The following is a 25,520-nucleotide window of genomic DNA, read 5'->3' as shown; positions in this document are numbered from 1 at the left end:
CTGAAATATGATGGTGAGGATCACATAGTAGCTTTCATGTGGGTCAACAAAATGTAAGGTATTTTTGAATCAAATCCTTTGCTAGGTGAATGAGAAAAAGTATTGACAACCTTTGACAACTTAAAGGGGGAAGCTTATGATTGGTTTTTATAGTGGTCCATAAAATGTGATGCTCTTTCCTTTCACTGACAAAGTTTCATGACTGTCTTATAAAAAATATTTCATGATGAAGAAGACAAATTCATTCATTTAAACAAAGTCTTTCGGTAGAAATCACATGAGAGAATTTTTTGCCCGATGTGTTTCGAACCAACAAGTGTGGTAAACGAAAAGGACAAAAAGGAAACGTAAATGACTATAGACACAAGTGGGAGGTTTTGGCAACTAGACAAAGAGGATTCATAGCTGAGTAATTGCTAAAAATGTATATCTGTGGGTTGAAAGATTACATTTGTAGTGAAATAAAACTATGGAACCCAAAAACTATTAAGGATGCTAGACATGCAAAAAAACTAATGAAACAAAGAAACAAATTCAATAGGCCATCATTCACCAAGGAAAATGAAAATTGACACCAATACCCAAATAGGAAAGCGGTAAACAAATGTAGATATTGAGGAGAGAAATGGTTGAAGGCATAGATGCAACAATAAGAAATTATATACTTACGAGCCAAAGAAGAACTCAGATGCATCTAAGAGCGAATCATAGAGAAGGAAAAAGAAAAAGAAAAAGAAATTGGACATTAGGACATAGATGTGAAGATACGTCATCACGCTACTATAAAATAGTGGATGGAAAGAATGTAGAAGTACATAATTTAGACGAGGAAATCATTAGATCATACAACACAGGTTCAGACCATGATGAAACATCACAAAAAACATCACTAGCTTCAATCTCATGTGACAAGCAAAATAGAAGTGAAGAAAACGAACTTAAAAGAAATATAATTACTCCAAAATGCCAAATACAACCATTGATTGCAAAATACGTTCCACCACATCTTAGAAAGGAGAGAATCTAGTATCCAAGAAAGAAACAAAGCAAACATACAGTTCCATTGGTAACCATGATAGGGAAACCACAACTTTAGACCCTAAAGCTTAAATGAGTCATAAGAGATAGAAATATTACAATACTTAATAGATTTTGGTAGTACTCATAGTTGTGTAGACATTGTTGTTACTAAAGAACTTAACCTCTTTTTGTAATCCACCGCCTCACCGTTACAGTCGCTAATGGGAAAAGGTCAAGGAAGTAGGAAAATGTTACAGGTTTTCAATTCAAATAAAGAACTCGAATCACAAACATGACTCTATGCTCTACTGCTTGAAGAAATGGATATGGCATTCAAGGTTCCACTCTCTAGAAGAATCAATTAAAATTAACAAAATGGGGGCAAGAAACAGATAAATTTTATTCGACAAATATGTGCTCAACTACATAGAATGCTATTTACTATTCTGAAGACAAAACATTTCTTAAGTGGGCAGCAATATTATAGGCATAGTAATAAATAATAATAAATTAATTAGTTAATGAAAAGTCAAAGGGTACATACCCCTTCACCTTGTGACCAATTTGTTGGAGCGAACAAAGTTCATTCTTCAAGTTAAATACTCCAGAAGACTTGGAATATGTAGATCTCCATTGAGATACAAGAATATATCTAAGTTACCAGAAAACGGATACGGGAACGGATACGGGTACGGGGTTTGAAACGGATACGGCAAATTTTCAAAAAATCTAGATACGATACGGCAGGAAACGACACATAATATATATATATATTAAAAATAAAAAATTCATATTACCATTCATATTTCAGAATCTAAATTATCATCTATGATCTATCATGATTCATGATTCATCATCATCAATTCAAGTTTCAACTTTCAACATATGCCATATGGCATAAACATTCAACATTGCCATCATCATTAATGATTATTATAACATTCATGATTCAAGTTTCAAGTTTCAAGTTTCAACATATCATCAAGTTTTTGTTTCAAATTTCAAACATCAAGTTATCAACATGACAAGCTACACAAACACCATCATTACCAAAATTAATAATGCATACTAATTACTACATACTATGGAAGTACAAAATGAACTATGACTGACAGTCTACTATCATTACTCATAATTCATATGGTTGTTCAAAAGTTTAAAAGTTAAAACACCATCATAAATTACATTTACATATCATCAAATATGTCTTCATTCATGCCACTATAATGTTCCACTTCCACATCCTCTCTAGAAGTGGCACTGGGAACATTGCTGCCATGTCCACTTGAAGATGCACCTATTCCCAGTGATGGCTCCGAATCAAACAAACTCATGTGAGACATGGCATTCAATGTCATATCCAAGTCAGGCAACTCTGGTTCCACGTCCCATAATTTGGTGGGCCCAAATTTGTATTCATCTCTCTTGTGTGACAGAAGGCGAAGGTTTGAATGAATATACACTAGTTCCTCAGCCTTCTTAGAGCCCAATCTGTTTCGCTTCACTGAATGGATGAAGCCGTATGTACTCCAGTTCCTTTCTGCTGAAGAAGAACTAGCAACCTGTGAGAAGACCTTGATGGCCAATTTTTGGATAGGTGGAAGTGCCCCACCATAGAAGTTCCACCACTCAATTGGACTTAATCTGCTCTTGTCCCGCATACACCCAATATCACAACCCCAACCCTCTGATCCCACAAAATGAGAAAACTGTGCACGAATCAGAAGCTCAATTTAAGGATCTACAAAAAGCTTTCTAAAAGCATTTTTAAATCCTTCTGCGACTTCTGGGTCTTTGTTTGGTGCGCTTCTTTCGGGATCACGTAGCAACTCTGCAGTATAATATTTTGGATTCAGTGCATAGGCTAAAAGGTGCAATGGGGTGGTCATCTTGTTCCACCTTTTGGTCAATATATCTTTTACTTCTCTGTGAAAGATTTCATCTGGGTCATTCTCCTTGGCATTTATAACCAACCTTATCTTCTCTATCATGGAATCAATGCCCTCATACACCTCTCCCAGATTAGGCATATCTGTGTCAAACATACGGAGCAAATCCACAATTGGCTTAGTAAATGCCAAGAGGTACTCCACCTTATCCCACCATTCATCATCAACAACCAACCGTTTCATTGCTTGTGCTCTATCAGATTGGGATTGCCTCCATTGATTCCAAAGAGAACTGCATACCATTGATTGTAATGCATCTTTCACCTGCATGAGCCTTGTTAAGACTATGATGTGAGAAGCAAATCGAGTCTCAGCAACCTGCAGGGTGTCAAATTGCCAATGTTTCAAATTTCAATTAATTTGAAAATAAAAAATCATAATTTGATTGAATAACCTATTATGATTCACGAATCATGACATTTGAGAATCCAATTTAGATATTTGAATTTAGAGTCACAAATTAGAATTTATGAAATATTTAATAAACTTTAAACTTTAAAGTTTAAGTATATGTACCTTAAGGAGCTCCAACTTAGCAAATTCCCTGTAGATGCCTTGGGACATGTGGTGGTTTGTGATAAAGGCTTGAATTTCTTTTGCCTCTTCAAATATTTTTCGAATCCACTCAATTTGCTTCCCCAACTTGCTCAACATGAGGTTCAATGAATGCACAGCACAAGGGGTCCAAAAAATGTGTTGATATTTGCCTTCAACAATTAGGCCTGCTGCTCTACACACCGTTGCATTGTCAGTTATTACCTAGACAACATTTTCAGGCCCCACCAATTCAATTGCTTCAATCAAGATGTTAGCAATGAATTGAGAATCTTTCACTTGCCCCTCACAATCCACTGCCTTCAAAAACATTGCCCCATGTGGGCTCTGAGCAATCACATTGATCAAAGGCCTATTTCTTTGATCTTTCCATCCATCAGAAATGATGGACACCCCTGAAATGAGCCATGAATCACGAATGGGGGCTAATTTAGCCTCCAAATCTAACTTTTGAGCACTCAACAATGTGGTGCGTATCTTCTCATACCCAGGGCTCTTGTACCCTCTTGGGGCTTCATTCAAACATTTTACCATCTTTGCCCAGTAAGGTGATCGCACAAGGTTAAAGGGAAGGCCATTTGCATAAATGCATTGGGATACAGCTGCATCTGCTATCTCTCGAGCATCATTATTAAAACTCTTCTCAAGTGGTCCCAAATTTGACCACTTTGACCCAACAATTCCATGAGAATAAAGTGGAGGCTTTGATGAAGATGCTCCCACCCTTGTTGGGTGTTTTAAATGGGAGGCAGGATTTGCTTCATTTGCTTTAGCATTTGCCTCTTCTTGTTCTCTCTGATATTTTGCAATTTTTACCTTTCTTAAACCATTTCCATCTTTCCCATTCTCTTTAGGTGGGCCACTACATATTCGAACCCCATTGTTTTTTAACCCAAGCAAATGTGCTTTAACCCGTGTGTATGACCCCTTAAACTCCTTTTTACACTCACTGCAAACCCATGCCAATGATCCACCTCCTTGGATCTTCCCAACAGTAGTGACATATTTCCAAAGTGGTGACTTTGGATCAACTTTCTGGGTTGTTTCAGTTTCCTGTGCCACTTCCTCTGCCTCATGAATGGCTGAACTTGAAGTTGCCATGAATGATGATGACATTCACTGAAACTGAAAAAAGAAAATTGACAAATACCAGATATGTATTTTACTATTTAAAAAAATTTATTTGGTCATTTCTGGATGTTAATAAAATTATGTCATCATTTATTTATAAAATTATATGCCTTTCTCTTTACTCTGTTCCATAATGATTAGTTATTATTCCAATAACTACAAAAATAAAAAATGAGTGAAATCTGTGATAAACAGTTTGCAATTTCTAAGTCTTGAAGACTTGAACACAGTGAACTGTGACTGTGACAGTGAATTGTGACTGTGACAGTGAACTGTGACAAGTGAATATGGTTGTAAATCTGAGCAACAGATCCCAGTCAGGAGCTTCAAATAAAAGAATGTCAGTTATTTCAGCCCATGGGGAGTTAAAGTAAGAAAAAACTGTGCACCAGCTAGTTGAAGATTATGGAAATTGGAAAGCAAGACTGGCTACTGGCTGCTATTTAATGTCAGGCTTCAGCCTGGATGAGGCTGCCAGTCATTATGAGTTTCATTAATGGTTATATATTTTTAAACCCATTAGCATATTAGGAGTCTTTTATCAAATTAATAACTGCAGCAAGAACAAGACTTTTAAGTTTTTGCCCAAAGACATCTGTAAATTTTATATCTAGCACTAGCAGGCTAGGAGATGTCTTTTTTGTATAAGATCTCTGAACATGAATTATGTGTGTAATAATAATTGTGTATGCCTGCAAGTTGCAACAGCTCTTTATGATGTAAATTTCCTAGTTCGAGTTAATTTTATTAAGAAGAACTGAAGAACTAGTCAGCACTAGCAGCAGTTAACTGTTAATGTTTGTCTTTTTCACATATTCTAATTTCTAAGTTAGGATTCACTAGATGACAACTTAAGATCCACTCTTTGATTATCTTGAATTTTTTTCACTGCCCTACCACTCTCCAGATTGGTGAGGTGGATTCTTAGCTTTCTGCTGTGTTTTCCAAAAGTCTTTTGCTACTAAAATGCTTAGGTGGTTTGTTTCTATGTAACCAAGAGCAAGTAGTCACGTTCAGGTGAATTGGACTGTGTGTTGTAGTGAGAATTAGAAGGCTTGGTCCATTGCTGTTAGTTAAACAAGTCAATGACAAGCAAAATTTGCTGCAAAGGGCTTTAAAAAAAATGTGTCTAAGCCAGGGCTAGGTAAGGTTAACCGTTACGCATGTGCATTGTGTTCCTGTATAGTGTATACATATTACATATACTGGCCTAGCCTGCTGTTGTTGAAGGGGTCGTCTTCCAAGATTCCAAGAGTCCGAGTTTTGTTGCACTACCAGACCACATTCCTCTTAATTTGGCTGAATTTGAGCTAGTATTGAAGGCTGAAACGAAGCAGGGTTAGAGGGATGAGTTTTATCTACTGTTGAAGGCCAAGTCAAATACTAGTATGTGGATTGAGCTGGCTGGGAAGTGTTGTTGCGTTGGACAGAGATCTTTCATCCACAAGAACCCGAGTTTATCATTACAGAAAGAGAGCCAAGTGGCCTGCGTTCAGTAGAGCTGAGGTTAGTCTTCATTGGGGGTCCAGTTCTAGTATATTGGTGGCCAAGTCACCTGTTTATCAGAGGACCAAGTCTGCAACCTTTCAAGGATGAGTTTCATCTGCTAACTGGGGCAGAGTATCTTCTATTATTGCTGGCTGGGTACACCTGTTGATGAGGAACTGAACTGCTGTCACAAAGAAAGAGTCATGTCGCATCATATTGCTGAAATACATTCCCAGCTTCTTGTTTTTGTTGTATTATTCAGTACATTTATCAGTTCAGAAATTAAATATGCACTGCTGGTAAATTTGACCAATATTTCACTGATGCATAGTGCATTATTTAAAGGTTTAGGGATTAGGTTAGGGTAGATTCTAGCTGAAGGAGAGCACACTGTGTGTGCAAAATATCAGTCCATAACCCAGTGTAAAGAGGACCTCGCAGAACCTTCTTCAAAAACTAAGGGAAGCAATCACACACATACAATATCTGCTTTAAACTTTTAAAGTTTAATACCATCAAATGAAGTCCAAAAATCAACGTTTTTTCCTGGCTGCCAACAGTGTAGACTCTGGAGATGAATCGAACGATAAAAATAGACAGCTGATCAGTGATAAGTTGTGTACCTTGTCCAACAATGCCGGCAGGTTCAAACTTCAGTGACAATAACTTTCAACAGGGAGCGAAACTCTCAGCGGCGGCACTGGGCAGTGAACTCAGCGGCGGCAGTCAACGCTCTTGTCGTTTAGGGATTAGGTTAGGGTAGATACTAGAATGAATAATAAACCGTGCCGTAGAGTTAAACCACTTCAAAACCTAAAATGCCAAATTCTGAAAATCTGTTCCTGGCGGGCAAGTTATTAGTGACGAAACGTATTGAAATTTTTTAAATACGAATCACGATTTTGCTGAAACGTTTTGAAAATTTTGAAATACGTTTTAGGATCTTCTGAAGCGTATCGGTTTTTTTTAAACGGGAGGTTTTTTCCATGAAAACGCCTGAAAAACGACAAAAAAAAAATTCGATATGTTTCCAAATCACCAAAAACGTTTTTAAGCCGTTTTTTTGCCGTTTCTGGGGTGAATACGTATCTAAAACGTAAAACGGCGTTTTGGCCCTTCAGGGAGCCGTTTCCGGTATCTTAGGAATATATATTAAAATGTATGAATAAGAATGATGATACCATGAGAACGAGAGGCTTGCTTATATACCAAGCAAGTGTCTCTTCATGGAGAGTCATGTCTCATTTAGACATGACTCTTCAACCTAATTACTAATTAACTAATCATTATTTATGATTATTATCATTTACATTATTTTACATTATTTCCTATATATTTATTCATAACATTGCCTTCCTCCTCAAAAAGCTTTGTCCTCAAAGCTTGTTAATGAAAAAGGTTTGATCTCTTTTTTGGCTTCGAATGTCTTTTTGTCTCGGAATTGTCATCTTTGTCGATACATGTTGATATGATCCTCTAAGTGACAAACAAAATTGTCGCACTGAGAAAGGATCAGACCATCCTAGATTAATCTTTTGTGTAATATTCTGATCACTGGAATTTTGTAACGACTTGTCATCATAGGACTGGATTGAGGTTACATCATTCTTCTCTGGAACATCAATTTGTTGTTTCTGTTCTAAATGGTCCCAATATGTAGCATGGTTCTACTCTCATGATTCAGATGCCGATAGGGAACTTTTTTGTTTGACATTCCCTTATGAAGTGTGTGAATTTTTTTTGATTTACTTCAGGGGACGATGTTGTTGAGTTGGTTACAAAACTTTCACTTGGGATGTTAATCATCTGAACTGCAACATCTAAGTGTGTTGTTTCTTCAACTGACTTGTCTTCTTGAGTTGTCATATTCACTGGATCAGTATTCGTTCCCTTATCTTCAACTTGGACTGTTACGACTGGAGATTTCGATACTTCTTCTTGAGTAAATTGTTCTAACTTGTCTTTTAATGCTTTCTTATCATCCTTAAGTTTCTTAATTTGAGTGAGTAAACTTTGATTATGGTTTCTCAGACGTAAAAGTTCTTTGGTTTCTGATTCATCAACCTTATTTTCAATGTTTTGACTTTTAAGTTTTTTAGCTTTCAAATCTTTGATTTGTTTTAATAATTTTTTATTAAGGTTCTTTAAACGTAAATTTTCTTCTTCTTGTTTTGATAAGTGCTTCTTGAGTTCCTTCTTTGTGACTTTAGTCTTCTTCACTTGTGCAAGTAATTTTTCGACGTGGTCCTTGAGGCAAGAAATTTCTTCGTCTTTTTCCATTATTTCTTTGTAATGCATATCCACAAGATTTTTATGTTTGTGTTGTAACGCTTTCTTGTTTTGCTGAAGTTTGGCTATTTTGCCATTCTCTTGATCTTCTAGCTGCACTTTCTTGGTACATTGGATTACATCGTTTTGTAGGAGTAATGATGGACGTTCAACTTGCAATTTAGATTCCATTTTCTTTTCTCCTCATTAAAATCTGCATGTTGTTGCTTAAATATTGTCATTAATTGTCGCTTTGATACCAAATGGAATGAACAAAGTTCGTTCTTCAAGTTAAATACTCCAGAAGACTTGGAATATGTAGATCTCCATTGAGATACAAGAATATATATTAAAATGTATGAATAAGAATGATGATACAATGAGAACAAGTGGCTTGCTTATATACCAAGCAGGTGTTTCTTCATGGAGAGCCATGTCTCATTTAGACATGACTCTTCAACCTAATTACTAATTAACTAATCATTATTTATAATTATTATCATTTACATTATTTTACATTATTTCCTATATATTTATTCATAACATCTGTGCTATAAGTAGATCATCATGAGGCTCATTGTAATATCATCATTCTTATTCACTTTAATATGTGTGTGTGTGTGTGTGTCTTTAATTATAAACAGGAACTGTTATATACACAGAATGAATTACTTCAGCCATCTGCAGTGAGAACCTTGCCAAACCTTTGGGCAAACAAATCAACAAGCATACAATTGTTTGTAGGGAAAGCTGAAGATTGCAATCAAAGAAAGTAACAAATTTGGCCCTGATCATCTAGATTGAAATCCATTGTTCAGAACTAAAAATACCTAAAAATGTAATGCCCTTTATTATGGAAATAATAATAATAATAGTAACCTATGTTATTATGAAATCAATAATAATAATAATAATAATAAATAAAAGATTCTTTCTTAGATCTGGCACATGTTGCTTATATGCTTTGCAAGTGATTGGCCGTCTATGTTTAATCTTTGGCAGTGATAACTTCCAAGAGGATACATGGGTGAGTTGCAATTTTTTTAAGTAGATATAAAGTTTCTTCTAAGTATACATCAAAATTCTATGCATGTTATATATAGAATGCCGTTGAGAGATTGTTAAGTGTGCAATTCTGACACATCCTCAAGCGAGCAGCAGTTCAAGTTTGTTTTTCTTCCAGATATAAAAAACAGTATAAGGATTTCAAGTTGTTTGCCTCCTGACTCGTCTGAGATTAGACATTCTGAAATAATTGATTAATGAATTATATTCGATATGATTTATTGAAATCCTTTTGCAGGCATAATAAGTGATTTGAGAATTGCTTCAAAGTTCATTTTTCATATACAAATGTGAGTCAGATTAGACTACTTTTACACCTTTTCAATGCTTTGGTTGTCTGCAGATTTTGTCAGCCTTGGAAATTGTTAGACAGGGGGCGGATGTTATGCCAAGACGACAACTTGATAATGTATTGATTGCTGAATTAGGTTCAGATTGGCAATCCAAGCTTAGAAGTTTTGACTATGAGCCATTGGCTGCTGCAAGCATAGGGCAGGTGATTATTGTGTACAACAATCCCGCTGCTAAGAAGCTGTTATCATGTTCTATTACTTTTCCCATTTCTACCTATCTTTTATTCTTCTAACTAGGATATAAGTTTTAAGTTGTGTTTCGTATGAGAAGTTGAATACCATCCTCGTTTTTTTTTGGCCAGAAAATAGTTGACTTTATTATTGCTTAAAGAACAAAATACAGTGGCCTCGTTTATCATCTAGAAGTACCTTGATCAATTTTATAATCATCCTAGCTACTTGCACAGTAAAAAAGAAAAAGAAAAAGCTTACATGGGAAAACTGTAATTTACAAGCAGTTGCTAAACACCAGCAGTCATAAAATACCAAGTCGTGAAGGCAGCACCTTATCCTTGAGAACTCACAGAATGTGAGTGGCACGGCAACAATTGTGATAAACATAAGAGGGATACATATCCAGAATTTAAAATGACCAAGGCACTCTGCCTCCGTTCTCCCCAATCTCCCATGTCAAGAAAAAAAGCCATGACCAACTGAGTGGCCTCCCTCACTTCAGCATCTGCTGCTCTATATGTTTTCTGAATGTGTTCAAACTGGATGGCCTGGAAGCTTCTTCTAAATGTGAGGCCTCTGGAAAGGTTCTCTAAGCTGCAAATTTCTGATATCTACTACCTCTGAAAAGGTTTTCTAAGTTGTAAATTTTTAATCTCCACTCTTCCCTGCATTGCATTTGATATCAGCTTAGTCTCCTAAGATAACCCAGTTATCTATTCCAACCACCCTCACAATTCTCATTACTAAAAATGATGTTCATAATTCTGCTATGAAGCCCAATACCTTTACATATCCTAAAAATGATCCTCCTCCCTCTTAAGACCAACACTCCCCCCACACTGGCTCTTTCAGGGATGCCTTGGGAAATTCCATGAAAGAATGCATAGTTTGTTGCAGAGAACCAGTACACAGGAGTATAGTTGTATGTAGTCTGTGTATTTGTGTGAATAATAAGTAATTTTATTATTGAATAAAAAATGAATAGTGATTACAATTCCTCGTGGCGGTGTGCTTATATAGGCGTTGACTGGCCACGAAGATGAGTGGTCACATCTTTTGACCTATGCTCCTTCATAATTAATGGGATATTCATTATTATTTTTTATATTTTTTATCAATATTATTATTTTAATATTATTAATTAATTGATATTTTTTATGAATATATTATTCATAACATTTCCACCCCCTTCAGAGATGCTTTGTCCTCAAAGCATAACAAGAAGGGTTTTCTCTAGTTGAACACATTGCTGTGGAACGACATCTTTACTTTGACTTTGTTTGTGCCTGGTGAAGTCCTCACGTGTATTTGTACCTTCCTTGAAGATGGAGGAGTTAACACCATATTATTTATAATGTCGTCCTTGCGAGTTAAACTCCATTAAATGTTCTTCAAGGTTTGTAGTATAGTTTCCTAGTTGTATTAACCATTCTGCCCCTATAACTATATCCATTTCTTTGAGTGGTAGGGCAAATAGATCTGTTTGTAGCTCTAGTTCTTATATCTGGATTGAAACCTTATGGCATTCTCCTATCTCTTCGAACTTTTGCCTAGTAGAGACAATCATGCTTAGGTCCCTGATTGGGCATACACAAAGATCAAGTTGTCTAGCATGATCAATGTTTATACAATTGTGAGTATTGCTAGAATCGACAAGTATATTGACATTTCCGCCTCTTATGATCCCTTTAAACTTCACGATTTTAGGGCATAATCTCCTTGTTATGTTTGTTGGTAGAGTAGTAGGCTTAATGTTCTTTTGTCTTGGGGACTGGTTTCTCTGCTTCCGAAGGTGTGGTGGAATGTTTTTTGCAGTGACTTGTTTTTGACCTTCTGAAGAATTGCTTTCTTCATCCGGATTTTGTTGGACACATGAGATTGTCGCTAATGACGGTTCCTCAAGATCAAAATCTTCATTGTGTGTGACAACGATTTCTTCATCAGGTTCTTGTACTTCAACTTGCCTTCCATCTACTATTTTATAGTAGCGTAAGGATGTGTCTTCACATTTATGTCCTGGCATCCAGTTTTCTCCACACTTGCGACAATTATTTTTCTTTTTTATCCTTTTCTTTGACTCATTACTTGAAGTGTCTGATTCCTTCTCAACTTCATAAGTATACAATTTCTTGTTAAGGCATCTGTGTCCTGATGTCCATTTGTCTCCACAATACCTACATTTGTTTGATTCTTTTTTACCTGAGTATTGTTGTTGGTCTTCGTCTTCCTTGAATGATGACATTTTGAACTTATGTTTTTGTTCAATAAGCTTTGCTGCATGTCTAGCTTCTTCGATAGTTTTTAGGTTTGTACAATTTCAATTCTGCATGAATATACTCCTTAAGTCCACATTTATACATTTTAAGTAGTTGTTCATTAGTAAATCCTCTTTGTCTTGTAGCCAATACTTCCCATTCGTGGGTGTATTCGCTTACAGACCCTTTTTGCTTGAGATGAACAAATTTTTCGTAGACATCATCTTTTTCTTCGTCGTAGAATCTTCTTAGTAAGACATCCATGAAGGTCTTCCAGTGAAAGGAACGACTATCACATTTTCCAAAACACCATAGGAACTAATCATGTCTCTGCTTCCAAATTGTTGGATGCGGTCATGATTTTTTCTCGTTCTCCTGTTGGAGGGTTTGATTCAAAAATGGCTTCCATTCTATTAACCCTAGACAATAGTGCCTTTATGGTCTTTTCCGTTGTATTTTGGGAGTTCCTTTTTAATCTATTGATAATCTCTTTCTTGAAATTTAGTGTAATACTGGCTACTTGAAAAATATATCTCAGCTGGATCAACTGGTCCATGCACAACCCTACTTTACGGGTTGGACTCTTGTTGTTGAATAGTTTGGACTGTTAGCATGTCCACCTTCTCCATTAATTGACTAAGTGGTTTGTTATGGTTGTCAAGTCTTTTGGTGGTTTCCTCAAACTTGTCATCTTTTTGTAATGTCTTTTCTATCATTAATGTTAACTTCTTTTGGCCCTCATTAAATTATGTCTGCGCTTTTTCTAAATTGCCAAGTCGAGATATCTCACGCCATTGATGTCATCTCTACGACGGCTAATGTCGGCTTGTAGTTTTTCATTATTCACTATTTTTCCCTTTTTCCTTGCGAACCCCACTTCCTTTTTTTCTAAATTATATATATATATATATATATATATATATATAATATAATAATAATAGTAATTTTTTTTAAATTATATATTTATTTCAATTAAAACTATATAATTTTAATTATATAATATAACTATTATATAATTTTAATTATATAACTATATAAATTTTAACTTATATACTGTCGTGATTAACGCTTGTATGAAAAGGTATGAGTATGGCATTGAGGGTGTGACATCGTTTGACAAGCATAGATGTAGGAAGAAATTGCGACAGAGTGGATTGGTCAAACGGTGGATGGAGAGGGATATTCGTTCGATATACAAGTCGTTCGACAGGGAAACACTACGACACGGATCAGGCAAAATGTTTGACCACACAGGTAAGAGGGAACAAGCCGACACTGTTGTCAATTTGATGGAGTACGTAGATGGTGCAGAACGATGTTACATTCGTTGACAGGAGCACCAAGCGGAGGGCGCAGGGAGACAGGGCAAAGAGCAGGCGTGGAAGAATAGGGCAGAGGAACCAAAAGGCATGCGCAGTGAATTGGTAGATTGGGCACATAGGGATAGTTAGAGGATGACGAGAGCAGTGGGCAGTGGTTTAGCAAAACTTATGTCGGGAATGCGCTGTGAAGCTACGATGGAGGGAAGATGATGTGGCAAGGAACACACGAATGACACAACGAAAGGTGAACAAGCAACATAGTGATGCACAAGCGAGAGGAATGTTTGCTATGATACCAATGTTGTAGAGACCCAGTACGTAGGAGTATAGTTGTATATAGTCCGTGTAGTTGTGTGAGTAATAAGTAATTTTATTATTGAATAAAAAACGAATGGTGATTACAATTCTTCGTGGCGGTATGCCTATCAATGTTGCATTAATTGTTGTCGGGATAATATCGACGCGAAGAAAAAATCGTAATTATCGGGAAATAATCAGAAATAATCGTTTGGTACAAAAATATTCATTTTTTTTCAAATTTTTTAATATCTAATCCATCTACAACATAAAATAAATACATTGACACATAAATATGATAAAAGAACTAATATATAAGATGTTTAATATCATTTCTAGTGCTAAAATCACACATAACATTGAATCATGTCCTGAATAGTAAGTCCTGACTCCTGAGTCCCAACTCAGCCTCAAAATATCAACAAAAAATATAATAATGTATCTCATCATGTCATAATGTCATATACAATAAAATGAAGAAAATAACTAAAGTCTAATCCTATTGATTTCCTCTACCCCTCTTGCGAGAAAATGCCACAGTTTTCCCTTTCCCTTTAGATGTAGATGCTGGTGCTGGTGGAGTTGGCAGTGGAGTCTGCTGTGCTCTAGAAGCTGAAGAACTAGAAGTAGGAGCTATAGGAGGTAGACCACGTCCTCTACTAGTGGCAGGGGTAGCCCTGGCAGGTGGTGTCACCTGGAAACATTACAATCTCCCAATCCTGAAATCCTGAAAAACTGATAAGTCTGCTGGATTATGAATGAAATCTAAAATTCTGCTTTCTCCATATGAAATCCAATGAAGCCGAAACCACTCTCAAACATCTTGAGTCATATCATGGTAATGTTAAAAATTTAAGTAAAAGGATGAATGCCACTTTTACTTTAAGAATTTAACATTACCATGAATAGCATATCAATACTAGGGCCTAGATTTGATCATTAAGCTGCCCCACTCAAAAATTATTTGTTTCTTTCAAAAAAAATTGCATTTCGAACATTTAGCATCCCTTATAAAACCGCGCTGCCCCGAACCTCGGCGATAAATTGGGAAAAAATCGCGATTTTTTCGAAAAAATCCCGATTTCTTCAAATTATCGCAATTTTTTTCGAAATTATTGGGTATAAAAAAAATCCGCGATTATTACTCATGATAATATCGGCTTTGGGAAAAAATCACGATAAAATGATAATATCGCGATTTTCACAACACTGATGCCTATATAGGCATTGACTGGCCATGAAGATGAGTGGTCATATCTTTTGACCTATGCCCCTTCATAATTAATGAGACATTCATTAATTTAATTAATTAATTATTATTAATATTATTTATTAATTGATATTTTTTATGAATATTTTATTCATAACATAGTTGAGGCAGTCATCCGAATCAAGAGGATGAAGATTTATCCTTTTAGGTGCCTGGAACAAATTTCCTTGACCACATGAGGTAATGAGGCCTTAAGCTTAATGACAATCTGTTCTGGTGTAAGGATAACAGATTTGGAATTTGCATATTATCTGGCTAACCAATTTGACCTCAAGACTGATAGCAGGAGGCTGTTGCACTCCTTGCATTGCTTTGTACCTGAAATCTAGTTTTGTAGAGCCTCAACCACCAAATCCCCTTGCAATTTAGGAAATATATTGCTGAGACCTTTCAATCAATTCCCAAACTGCAACAGAAAATTTAAGGTGATGAAAGATATCGACACCATTTTCTTCCTCCAAGCAACACAAAGCACAGTAGCTCAGACCTTGCCAACCTTTTGATTGGAGAACACCCAAAGTTAAAGCTTTATTGTTTGCAGCTAGCAAGAAGAAGACCTTTGCTTTTGGTTGAGCTCGTGAAGACCAAATCTTTTTCCACCACCACTGTCTATGCATTGACTTCTTAATGAGTAATCTGCAACAACTTTTATCCTGGTATACACGAGTCTTGGTTGGCCACCCAAACAATTTGATCCTCCTTTCCATTTAATCTGATCATGGCTCTACTGCCTTCCCCTTCATTCCCCTCTTAGGTGCTCTGGTTCATTTGCTGATAACCATTCTTCATTAGAGGGGAAACTTTACCTTATAGACATCATCGTAAATTTCCTTTTCATATTTTCTGGAATTTTTATGGAAACTGGTTTTGGGATAAATGATAAGCAGAGCCAGAACACTGGCATTACTTCAAGAGAATGCTGTAACAAAATGAGCCTTCCTGTTATATATAACCATCTATTGCTCGATGCTCTGACTTTCTTTTTGATTTTTTCTGTCATCACTTTAAGTTTCCTTTCCTAACCTCTGCTTTTATCAATAATCAGACAGCTCAAGGATTCTGCCAAAGGAAAAGGAGGGGGGACAGTGGCAACCCTATCTAATATCTTTGGGAGGCCTTGAAAAATGTAGAGAGATTTACATCTATCAGTACTGCATATTAAGCATACTGAAGCATGCCTCCTATCCAGGCCAATTTGCATCATGATGAGACAGAGATACAACCAATTTAAACCCTCATATGCTTTGTGTAGATCTAAGCTAACAAGAAGTAAAGACTTTTGTTTCTGAAACGACTGTGTGTAGTGCCTCCTGCACCAATGTTGCTGCACCATGATTTTGTCTATGCTCCTGAAAACCCATCTTCTCTGTTAGGATTGATGATGATAAATTTGGTTTTAATGTGCTAGTTATTGCCTTGGTGATAATTTTGTAAATGTGATTGCATAGGGACATTGGCCTCTAGGATGTACACTCCCTACTCTGATATGAGCAGTGAAGGTTGTGCTGACAGCTGAAGGAATCTACCTTGCTTCTCTAGACTCCTCCGCTACTTGAGGGTAGTGGGTTCCCACAATGTAATGTCCTCTACGGATTGAGGTAAAATGTGACTCATTAGCCTATCCATCCCCATAGGCTATAGTCCATTTAAAAGGGGAAACCCCAAAAATACCCATTGCTGGGCAAGTTTTAGGGCAACTGGGCAAAAAAACCCAGAATTGGGGTTTTGAGTAAGATTTACTCAATCATGTAAGAAAATGAAACCCCTCAAGAAAATCTATAAATAGAGGAGGATTGAATTCAATTTGGAGCATCAAGTGTGGATCAATTCATTTGTTTTTGAGCATTAGCTTTGAGGGTTTTTGACCCCTTCTCTCTCTTGTCAATTTTGATGGTGAAAGATTTCACTGTAGTTGACATTTTCTTATTATTTCTTTTTGTCTGGGCACAAGGGTCTCTAGTTGGTCAACGAATTTTGTTAGGTATTGGCCTTTTGTCTTTTTCTGGGCATAGCAACTTTGTTAAAAGGAACGAATTGGAAAGACAACAATACAACAAGTTCTGTGGGCATACACCTCCTCTGAAGGAAGTATCAAAGTTTTCTAAGTTGTTAATCTCCTCTTCTTGGCAAAGCGATAACCTAAGGCGATGAATTTGTACCAAGAGTAGTGTAACTCTTGCTCTAGGTTTTATGCATCTAAGAAAACAATGTATGATTTAATTATTTCTGTGGACGGGTGAATTAATTTCATCCTCTAAGTGGAAACCCTAAATAACCCCAAAATATGAAATTAGGCTCTTACGTAGGATGCCTGTGGCATAAATTGATTATCTGGGAGGGCGACAATCATTCTGAAGACTCAATGGCCAGATTGGAAGCTATTTTAAGGGACAAAAACATTCGGTGATTTCCTATTGGACCCGAGCGCCGAGCTAATCACATAAGACCGTCAATATGAATATTGAGGATTAATGCATACACGTCTTTTTGTCTTTACACCGACCGCACCATGATCAGTTTGTCACAAGTCAACAAAAGGTTATACGTAGACTTAGGAAACTGTGTAGAATCGAATTTTGGAAAAATTGGGGATTTGTATCAGAATTAAATCTGTTTATTGTCGTTTGGTTTTTGGTTGTGGACAATTGAAATCTTACAGTTGTGGATTGGTTTCAAAATTGTTGAAGTACTCAGTATTGTTTAACACTGTTTCCACAATATCGTTCTTTTAATTGCATTGGAGTTATGGAACTTATAATATAAATTTCGCAGTATTAATTGGTATCTTGATTGAGCCACTTTATATGAGATTCTATAATGACCCTAGGGTAAACTAGGGCAAAAATTCCACTGCCTCATTACAGTGGTATTAGAGTGTTAGCATCCTGTCAACTGTGAGTATATGAGCCTTGTATGCTTCCTGCGGATACAAGCAACGTCACTGTAAGGAGAAAGGGGTACTAACTGTTCAGACATGGAGTATAGAGCAGGGCAAGGAGAACATGACCCTGATATCTATTGAACGAATTACTTTAGGGACAACATAAAATGCAACAACAAGGGAAACAAATGAAATTCAAGGGCAGAGGGAGATTGCACAAGTTTTGGTTCAAGGACATCAACAACTTGCTCAAGTAATTGCTCATCTCACATGACAACAAAATGTTGCTGCAAACAATAGAACCACCAATGAAGATAGTGGTAATCATAACCCTGGTTTGCCTAATAACCATGCAAACAACAAGAAAAGCAACTCACCATTACTCCCTGGAGCAAACAAAGTTCGTTCTTCAGGTTAAATACTCCAGAAGACTTGGAATATGTAAATCTCCATTGAGATACAAGAATATATATTAAAATGTATGAGTAAGAATGATGTTACAATTGAGAGTGAGGGGCTTGCTTATATACCAAGCAGGTGTCCCTTTATGAACGGTCATGTCTCCTTAGACATGCCTCTTTGTTTAACTAATTATTACTTAAGCAAAGTTTTTCAGTAGAAAATCACATCAGAGAAATTTTTGGCCAACACGTTTCAAACCAACAAGTGATGAACCACACTTGTTGGTTCGAAACGCGTTGGCCAAAAATTTCTCTTATGTGATTTCTACCGAAAGACTTTGCTTAATTCATTATGGATCATAGAAGCTTGAATACAGTAATTATTACTTATTTACATATTATTATGTTTATTATTTATTATCTATATTTATTACCTTTATAGAATTATATTCATAACAGTGCCTTCCTCTTGAAAAATCTTTGTCCTCAAAGCTTGTTGATGAAAGGGCTTGATCTCTTTTTCTGCTACGAAGGTTTTCTCGTCTCAGGACAATCATCTTCGTTGATACAAGTTGATATGATCCTTGGAGCGATATATAGAATTTTCGCATGGATGTTAGGATATTCTGACACATAGGAAATAGTTAAGTATAACTTGGTCTAGTGTAGAGTTAGGTAAAACGTGTTTCTTTACTATGTACTTTTGTAACTTACAATCCGAAGGTCACAATATTTAGTGATCCGACGATTCATTCTCTCCTCGGTATTACCGACACTTGATTCGTGGCTTAACACCCGATTGGTCCATGATCTCTATTTAAAGAGCATGGAGGGTCATTTGTAGGGTAACTGTTCATGAGAGAAGCTTATGTAAATTTTCATTCTTTTATTAATAAATTGCCTGAAGTGGCCGCGTTGGCTCAGGCCGTGGACTGTTTCCCTCTTTGAGGGTTTTAACCACGTCAACAATACTGGTGTATTGATCTGTGATCTGTTTGTGAGCAGTGTCCTTTGGTGTCTTGTCTAAGGAACTTACCCTGTAAATTCCTACAGGGGAAGGATCTGACCATCCTAAATTAACCTTTTGTGGAATCTTTCGATTATTGGAAACTTGTGATGAACTGTTATCGCTGGACTGAGTTGTGCGCACTTCAGTATTCTTCGGAACATAAGTTTGTTGTTTATGTTCTGAGTGATACAGATTCAAAGATTGATTGAAATGTCTGTTCTTGTGATTCAGATGTAAATAAAGAGTTATTTTGGTTTCCCTTATCATGTGTGTGGCAAGATTTTGATTTACTTCAGGGTTCGATGTCATCGAGTTGGTTGCAAAATCTTCACTTGGAATTTCCTTTGTTTCAACATCTGAGTGTGTTTTTTTTTTAAGTGACGTGTCTTCTTCTTGAGTTGTGATATTCACTGGATCAATATTCATTCCATTTTCCTCAACTTGAATTTCTTTATTTGAAAACTTCAACGCTTCCTTTTCAATAAGTTGTTGTACCTTATTTTCCAATGACCTTTTGTCCTTCGTAAGCTTCTCAATTTGTGTTAATAATTTTTCACTATGGTCTTTAAGTCGAGAAACTTCTTCATTTTGTCAACAATGATCTTGTCAACTTCTCTTTGCATATTTTGTAGTACTTTTTTACCTTCTTGAAAAATTACTTTTGAGATATCTTGAATGTCTTCTGGCGCTATTGAATTTGGCTTCATTGTAACATCTTGTATTGCTATTTTTTTTTGTATGAAAATGTCAAAAACTTCTTTTTCATATTCAGGATGAAGGAACCTAGGGTTTCCATCCATGGTGATCCTAGAATAATGTCTTCTTGATCATTCCATAGGGATTGAACAGAGAATTGCGATATAAATATATAATCCCCAATGTTTAACTATAAATCAGTTATTTCGTATTGTTTTTTGTCCAAGAAGTTTATTTTTTCAATTATATTTAACTTAGGAATCACCAATTGGTTTGCAATTTTAGGGTTTATATAATTTTTACTTTCAGCGGGAGAGATAGAAATTGTAACAACTTTTCCTGCGAGCGTTCCCTTAATTTAAATTAGCACTTCAGCATAGGTGGGTAAGGTTTCTAAAAATATTCCTTCTTTTGAGTTAGACTCCAATTTTTTTAATTTTATTTTTATTTTAAGAAGTGAACTACTTTTGCGTTCGTCAATGAGCTTTAAGGTTTAATAATAACCCCTTTAAGCCTTGTAATAATAGTCTTTTTCCTTTGTTCCTTTTAAATCTTTTGTATGACTTTCAACACACCTTAAAAAATCTTAATATAACTTTGTTTTTTGTTTTCTTTTCTACAACTTCAGCAATAGTTGATTTTGACTTTAATTTTCTTCTTTAATATACCCCTTTGTACTTCTTTTCTATAACTTTGTATAAAATATTTTTTCCTTTTTATTTATTCCTCTTTTATATTTCAGTGAAAAAGTGTTTCGATCGAATTTTATGATATGTATATACCCTATGAATAGCCTTTCATGACAGTTTTTATTGTGAATTCAATTAGTGAGTTTGGCGGCTCAACATCTAATTAGATTAACGTACTAGAGCCCTTGGACCATACAAGTACTTTCCCATCCAGAAAAGTTAGTTTATCTTCTAAACATGAAATAAAGACTAGATTATTTTTCAAATTTGGTACATATTTAACATTGCTGAGATGAACAATGTTTCAGATTCCATCTCAATCGATACCTTTCCAATTCCTTTGACTGCATAGCTGTGGTTGTCTCCAAGCTCTACGCTTTGGGATAGCCTCTTTACCAGCACGTTAGTAAGATTTCCACAATATCCAGTCATATGTCTTGATGCACACTATCTACCAACCACATATCATCATCATCTGCAATAGAACCTGTTAGAGCATAAAAGTAAAAGAAATCTTTGTCACCTTTAGGCTTCTTTGGATGTTCATCTTCAATGTCGGCTGCAAAAGCATGTTGTTTTCCCTTTCTCTTTTTGTTATTAGCCATCTTAGGACAATCCCTTTTATAATGTCCAAATTTTTGACAACCATAACATTGAATCTTTGACATATCCTTCTTCCTTTGGGGAGGAGGTGATCTTCTTCCTGACTTCTTGTGTTGAAAGCCAAACTTCTTCTTTCCTTTATTCTTGAAACGAGCTGCAAATGCTTGAAAAATTTCTTCCTTTTTGTCTCTTGACATAAGCCTTGATTCTTCTTGAGCACAAGAAGTCCATAGTTGTTCAAACAAAGGAGCTTCCTTCTAACTACTTATACCTGCTGCAAATGCATCCCATGATCTAGGTAGACCGTTAAGTGCTGTAGTCATAAGTTTGTTAGAAATAGTTTCTCTAGTTGCTTGAATTTGTAATTTTATTTGTGAGATCCTTATGAAATATGAAGCCATGGTGTCATCATTTGTCATCCTTATATCACAAAGCTCATTTTTCAAGCTCATGGCTTGACCAACATTCTTGACAGTACATAGATTATTTAGGGCATCATACATCTTCTTGGAAGTATAAAGCATTGCATTGTAGGGAATTAGATGATCTCTAATGGAGTCCACAACAAGACTCATGGCAGTGATGTCATCCTCCTTACACTTTTCCTTCGCTACAGTATCTGCTGGTTTTACAACTTTTCCTATCACAATATCCAAAACTTTCTTTGCAAGAATAAGATCAATTCTATGTTTCCAATCTCTAAGTTTGAGGTTCCTTCCAACTTGTTCTTAGATTTCATAGAAGAAGCCATGGATGCAAATCAACAAGGACTTCGATACTAGTGATCTTAGTGTTCCTTTCTTCACTAAAGCTCTGATACCATGTTGATTTTCTAAGTGCAATAAAGACTAGCACAATATTTCTGAAAAACTGATAATTACTTTTGTTGTTGATCTTTTTTTTAAATTATTCCAATATATCATTCAACAATTCAACCATACAAGAATAGTAGAACAATAGAGATCACAATGCCCAAAGAGAAGACAAGATTTACCCTGGGAAAGCCCATCAAGGGAAAAAACCCAACAACCTTTTCAATAGAGAAATTCTTTTGTTTAACAAGAGACGCACCTAGACCTTCTAGTCATTAACTAGGTCACATCTGGTCAAACCCTCCAAGTCAGGCCACACAAATTGGTCCAGCACTTCGCTCTGACTTATCTGACCCAGAATTTTGGCCCTCCTGCGACTGTCAGAATCCCAGAATTTCAGACCCCAGCAACTGCCTATAAATTTTGTCCCTGCAACAGAAATTGCCCAAAAATATGCAAACTGCAGAGAGAGAGAGAGAGTCTATCCATATGTGCGAGCTTGAGAGAGAGAAAGAGATCCAATTCGTCCTCTTTTCATCCTCCTTGCCCTTCTTGATCTTTTCTAGGATGCCCAAGAACTGTCTTCTTGAGAGAGTTCAAATTGGTGGTGAGAGAATGAGGTTGAGCTGCTTTTATATAGTGATCTGTTGGGTCAAAGCGGTGTGCCCTTTGCTTGGGCCAACTTGACTTGGAGGGAGACCGACTTGACAACTTTGGAGCCAAAAATTTCCATTTCAAATATTCAAATTTTCTTCTTTCAAAAGTCCAAATGGGACTTGACTCAAAATATAATTTTCTTTTGACTCTAGCAATTAAAATATGCTTTACAATAATCAATATAAATACATCAAATGGTAAAATATACATTATGAAAACCGACCATAGTTACAAAATTCAATAGTATGGCACACATATTCTAGTTGTAAATATATCCTTTATTGCTGGTTTACTATGCCTGGAAGACACCTATCTTTTCTTCTACTCTTCGACTTTTAATCATTGCATCTCTGGAAAATATTACATCACCAGAAAGATAATGAACTCGGTGTCATTTAAAACAAGAAAGTTCTATTCCTGAAATTTTTACTCTATTTCATAAAGCTTGATATTGTCAAATCGAGGCACCCTTTTATATTATTGCCTAAGTGTCTTCAGTTGTTTGATTTATATACTGGCAGGTTCACAAAGCTGTTACAAGAGATGGTATGGAGGTTGCAATGAAGATTCAATATCCTGGTGTGGCAGAGAGTATAGATAGTGACATAGAAAATGTTAAACGGCTTCTTGATTACACCAACCTCTTACCAGATGGGCTCTATCTTGACCAAGCTATGAAGGTATCCATAATTTAAGATAGCAACGCAAGCTTTCTATTCATATTATGGTTGTTGGTATACACAGGTTTTTAGCTCTGCTGTTCCTTCGTTTCTTTTTTTTTATACATCAAATTATTTCAGGCTTGCAATGATTGTACACATACAGCTTTCTGTAGTGGATGATAGGCTCCTATACATCTCTATAATTCAGAAAATTTATGACTGTGTGAACTGCAACGTGACCATTCTCTCTCCAGTTATTTGAAATTTGCAAATGATCTGAAGCTACAACTGTTGTGAAATTTTCACAAGTCCAAATTTCTGTTCCTTCACTGGTTCAAGCTCAGACTATGCATATCATAAGCTAGATGTGTTCTGATCCCTCTATGGCATTTTGTTTCACTTTAACGCACTCCTGATCTTCACCTTGACATTCAGAAGTGTTATAATTTGTGGAATTCTGTCATTGAAATACATGCTGATTGGAAAAAATACTACTTATACATTTGATTATACCACTAATCATCTCTGTTAACAATGAAAATTGTTTGTGCCAGGTGTAAACTGTACGTAAGTTTAGACTTTTCTAGTGGTGTGTTTTGGGGGTCTCTCAAATGACATTAAACATCATTTACTCAAAGGATTTTGATTCTAAATGGTGCTAGTCAATATTTTGATCCCTATAGGAGGCATAACACTTGGCCAAACCAAAGGAAGACTAGAGGCTGCCACACTTCTAGTCATGTAGATGCATAGCAAGATGAAACATTCCACAATAGGCAATATGTTCTATTATCAGTTTATGATACCGGTCAAGAGTATAGAACTCCCACTGATATGGTTGATGCTCCTGAGATCAATAGGATTATTGACAGGATTTTCATTTTGTTGGTAATCTTGGTATCCATCTGTGTAAGAAGTTTTTTTTGGGGTTTTCTCATCTCTCCCAATTCTGGGATATTTGTTATTTGGTCGTAGAAATGAAATGAAATTATATTAATGTTCACTGATAACCAAAATAGGTCAATGGGACAGTAAAGTACCCCATATCAACATGTCAATAAGGGCACTGCTAAAGTCATCTCCCTAAATTACACAGGCAAATCTGAATCTAATGGAACAAGGAGAAAAAGAAAGCTCTATATATCAATTAGAGCCTGCTACAAGGACATAAGTAGAAGTGAGATGGGCTTGTAGAGAGGAGCATCAGTCACTATTGTTATCACATCCAGGAATGGAAATGTCCATTGCAAGAACATGTCCAACAGTGCCCTCTTGAGAGTTGTCTGGACTTTCGACTGATGGGCCATTGGCAGATATTGCCTACTATCCTGTATTGATGATTTGTACCAAAAGGCCACCAATTGACAGAAGTCTAATCACCAGTATATCGGTGATTGCAGGTGTAAAGCTCAAGTGAGTCGAACATTATGGAGTAATAATTAGTGACCTAGTCAAGTGTGTTAGGCAGTGTTCCACGGGGATGTGTCTACTAGGGTGGGGTGCACGCACACCATGCTTGCCACACACCTGGGACGAGGTGGTGAATTTTTATAGGGCCTTCTAAACAGGTAAATACTTCAAATGATTTAGATCTTTTTCACGTTCTTATTCATTATTTCATCATTAAGCAATTACACAGAAGACATCAACAACATAATGACAGTAGTATCCTAAAGAGACAGCTACACAAAGAAACACAAGAGTTTACCCTGGGGAAACCCACAGGAAAATCCCAGCAACCTTTTCCTTAGAGGAATCATCAATTTCAACAGAGATACATCAGTCAAATACATGGTCAAACAGACCAGCATTAAATCTAGGTCAAACCTGGTCCATCACCTCTCCTAGTCAAGTCAACTAGCTTCTTAATAACTTCGATCTGATCTGATTCAGCTAGGACATAAACTTGACCTCATATTCTTCCTAAAGAAGCTTTGTTCTGCTTCCTTTTCAGACCTTCGCT

The 25,520-nt window shown here is 36.2% G+C and overlaps 2 protein-coding genes across 2 annotated transcripts in view; one reads left to right on the top strand and one right to left on the bottom strand.

The window, feature by feature from the left end:
* The window catches only part of ABC1 (ABC transporter 1), a 260,843-nt gene that overhangs the window by 66,604 nt on the left and 168,719 nt on the right, over positions 1–25,520 (top strand). The window contains exons 3-4 of the mRNA XM_089449129.1: positions 9,820–9,972; positions 23,417–23,575. Of these exons, the coding sequence (XP_089305255.1) occupies positions 9,820–9,972; positions 23,417–23,575 (312 nt within the window). The remainder of the gene's footprint in view (positions 1–9,819; positions 9,973–23,416; positions 23,576–25,520) is intronic.
* Positions 2,754–4,017, bottom strand: LOC149248334 (uncharacterized). Its single transcript, XM_089457545.1, has 2 exons — positions 3,486–4,017; positions 2,754–3,287 (listed from the first exon to the last, which is right to left on the bottom strand). Exons 1-2 carry the CDS (start codon positions 3,621–3,623, stop codon positions 2,754–2,756), a joined length of 672 nt encoding a protein of 223 aa, XP_089313671.1. The 5' UTR covers positions 3,624–4,017.

Source organism: Pinus tabuliformis, chromosome 7 (assembly GCF_031772625.1).
Source record: "Pinus tabuliformis cultivar Carrire ecotype Pingquan chromosome 7, CPIR1, whole genome shotgun sequence".
Lineage (NCBI taxonomy): Eukaryota > Viridiplantae > Streptophyta > Pinopsida > Pinales > Pinaceae > Pinus > Pinus tabuliformis.
This window is presented reverse-complemented; position numbering and strand designations above follow the sequence as displayed.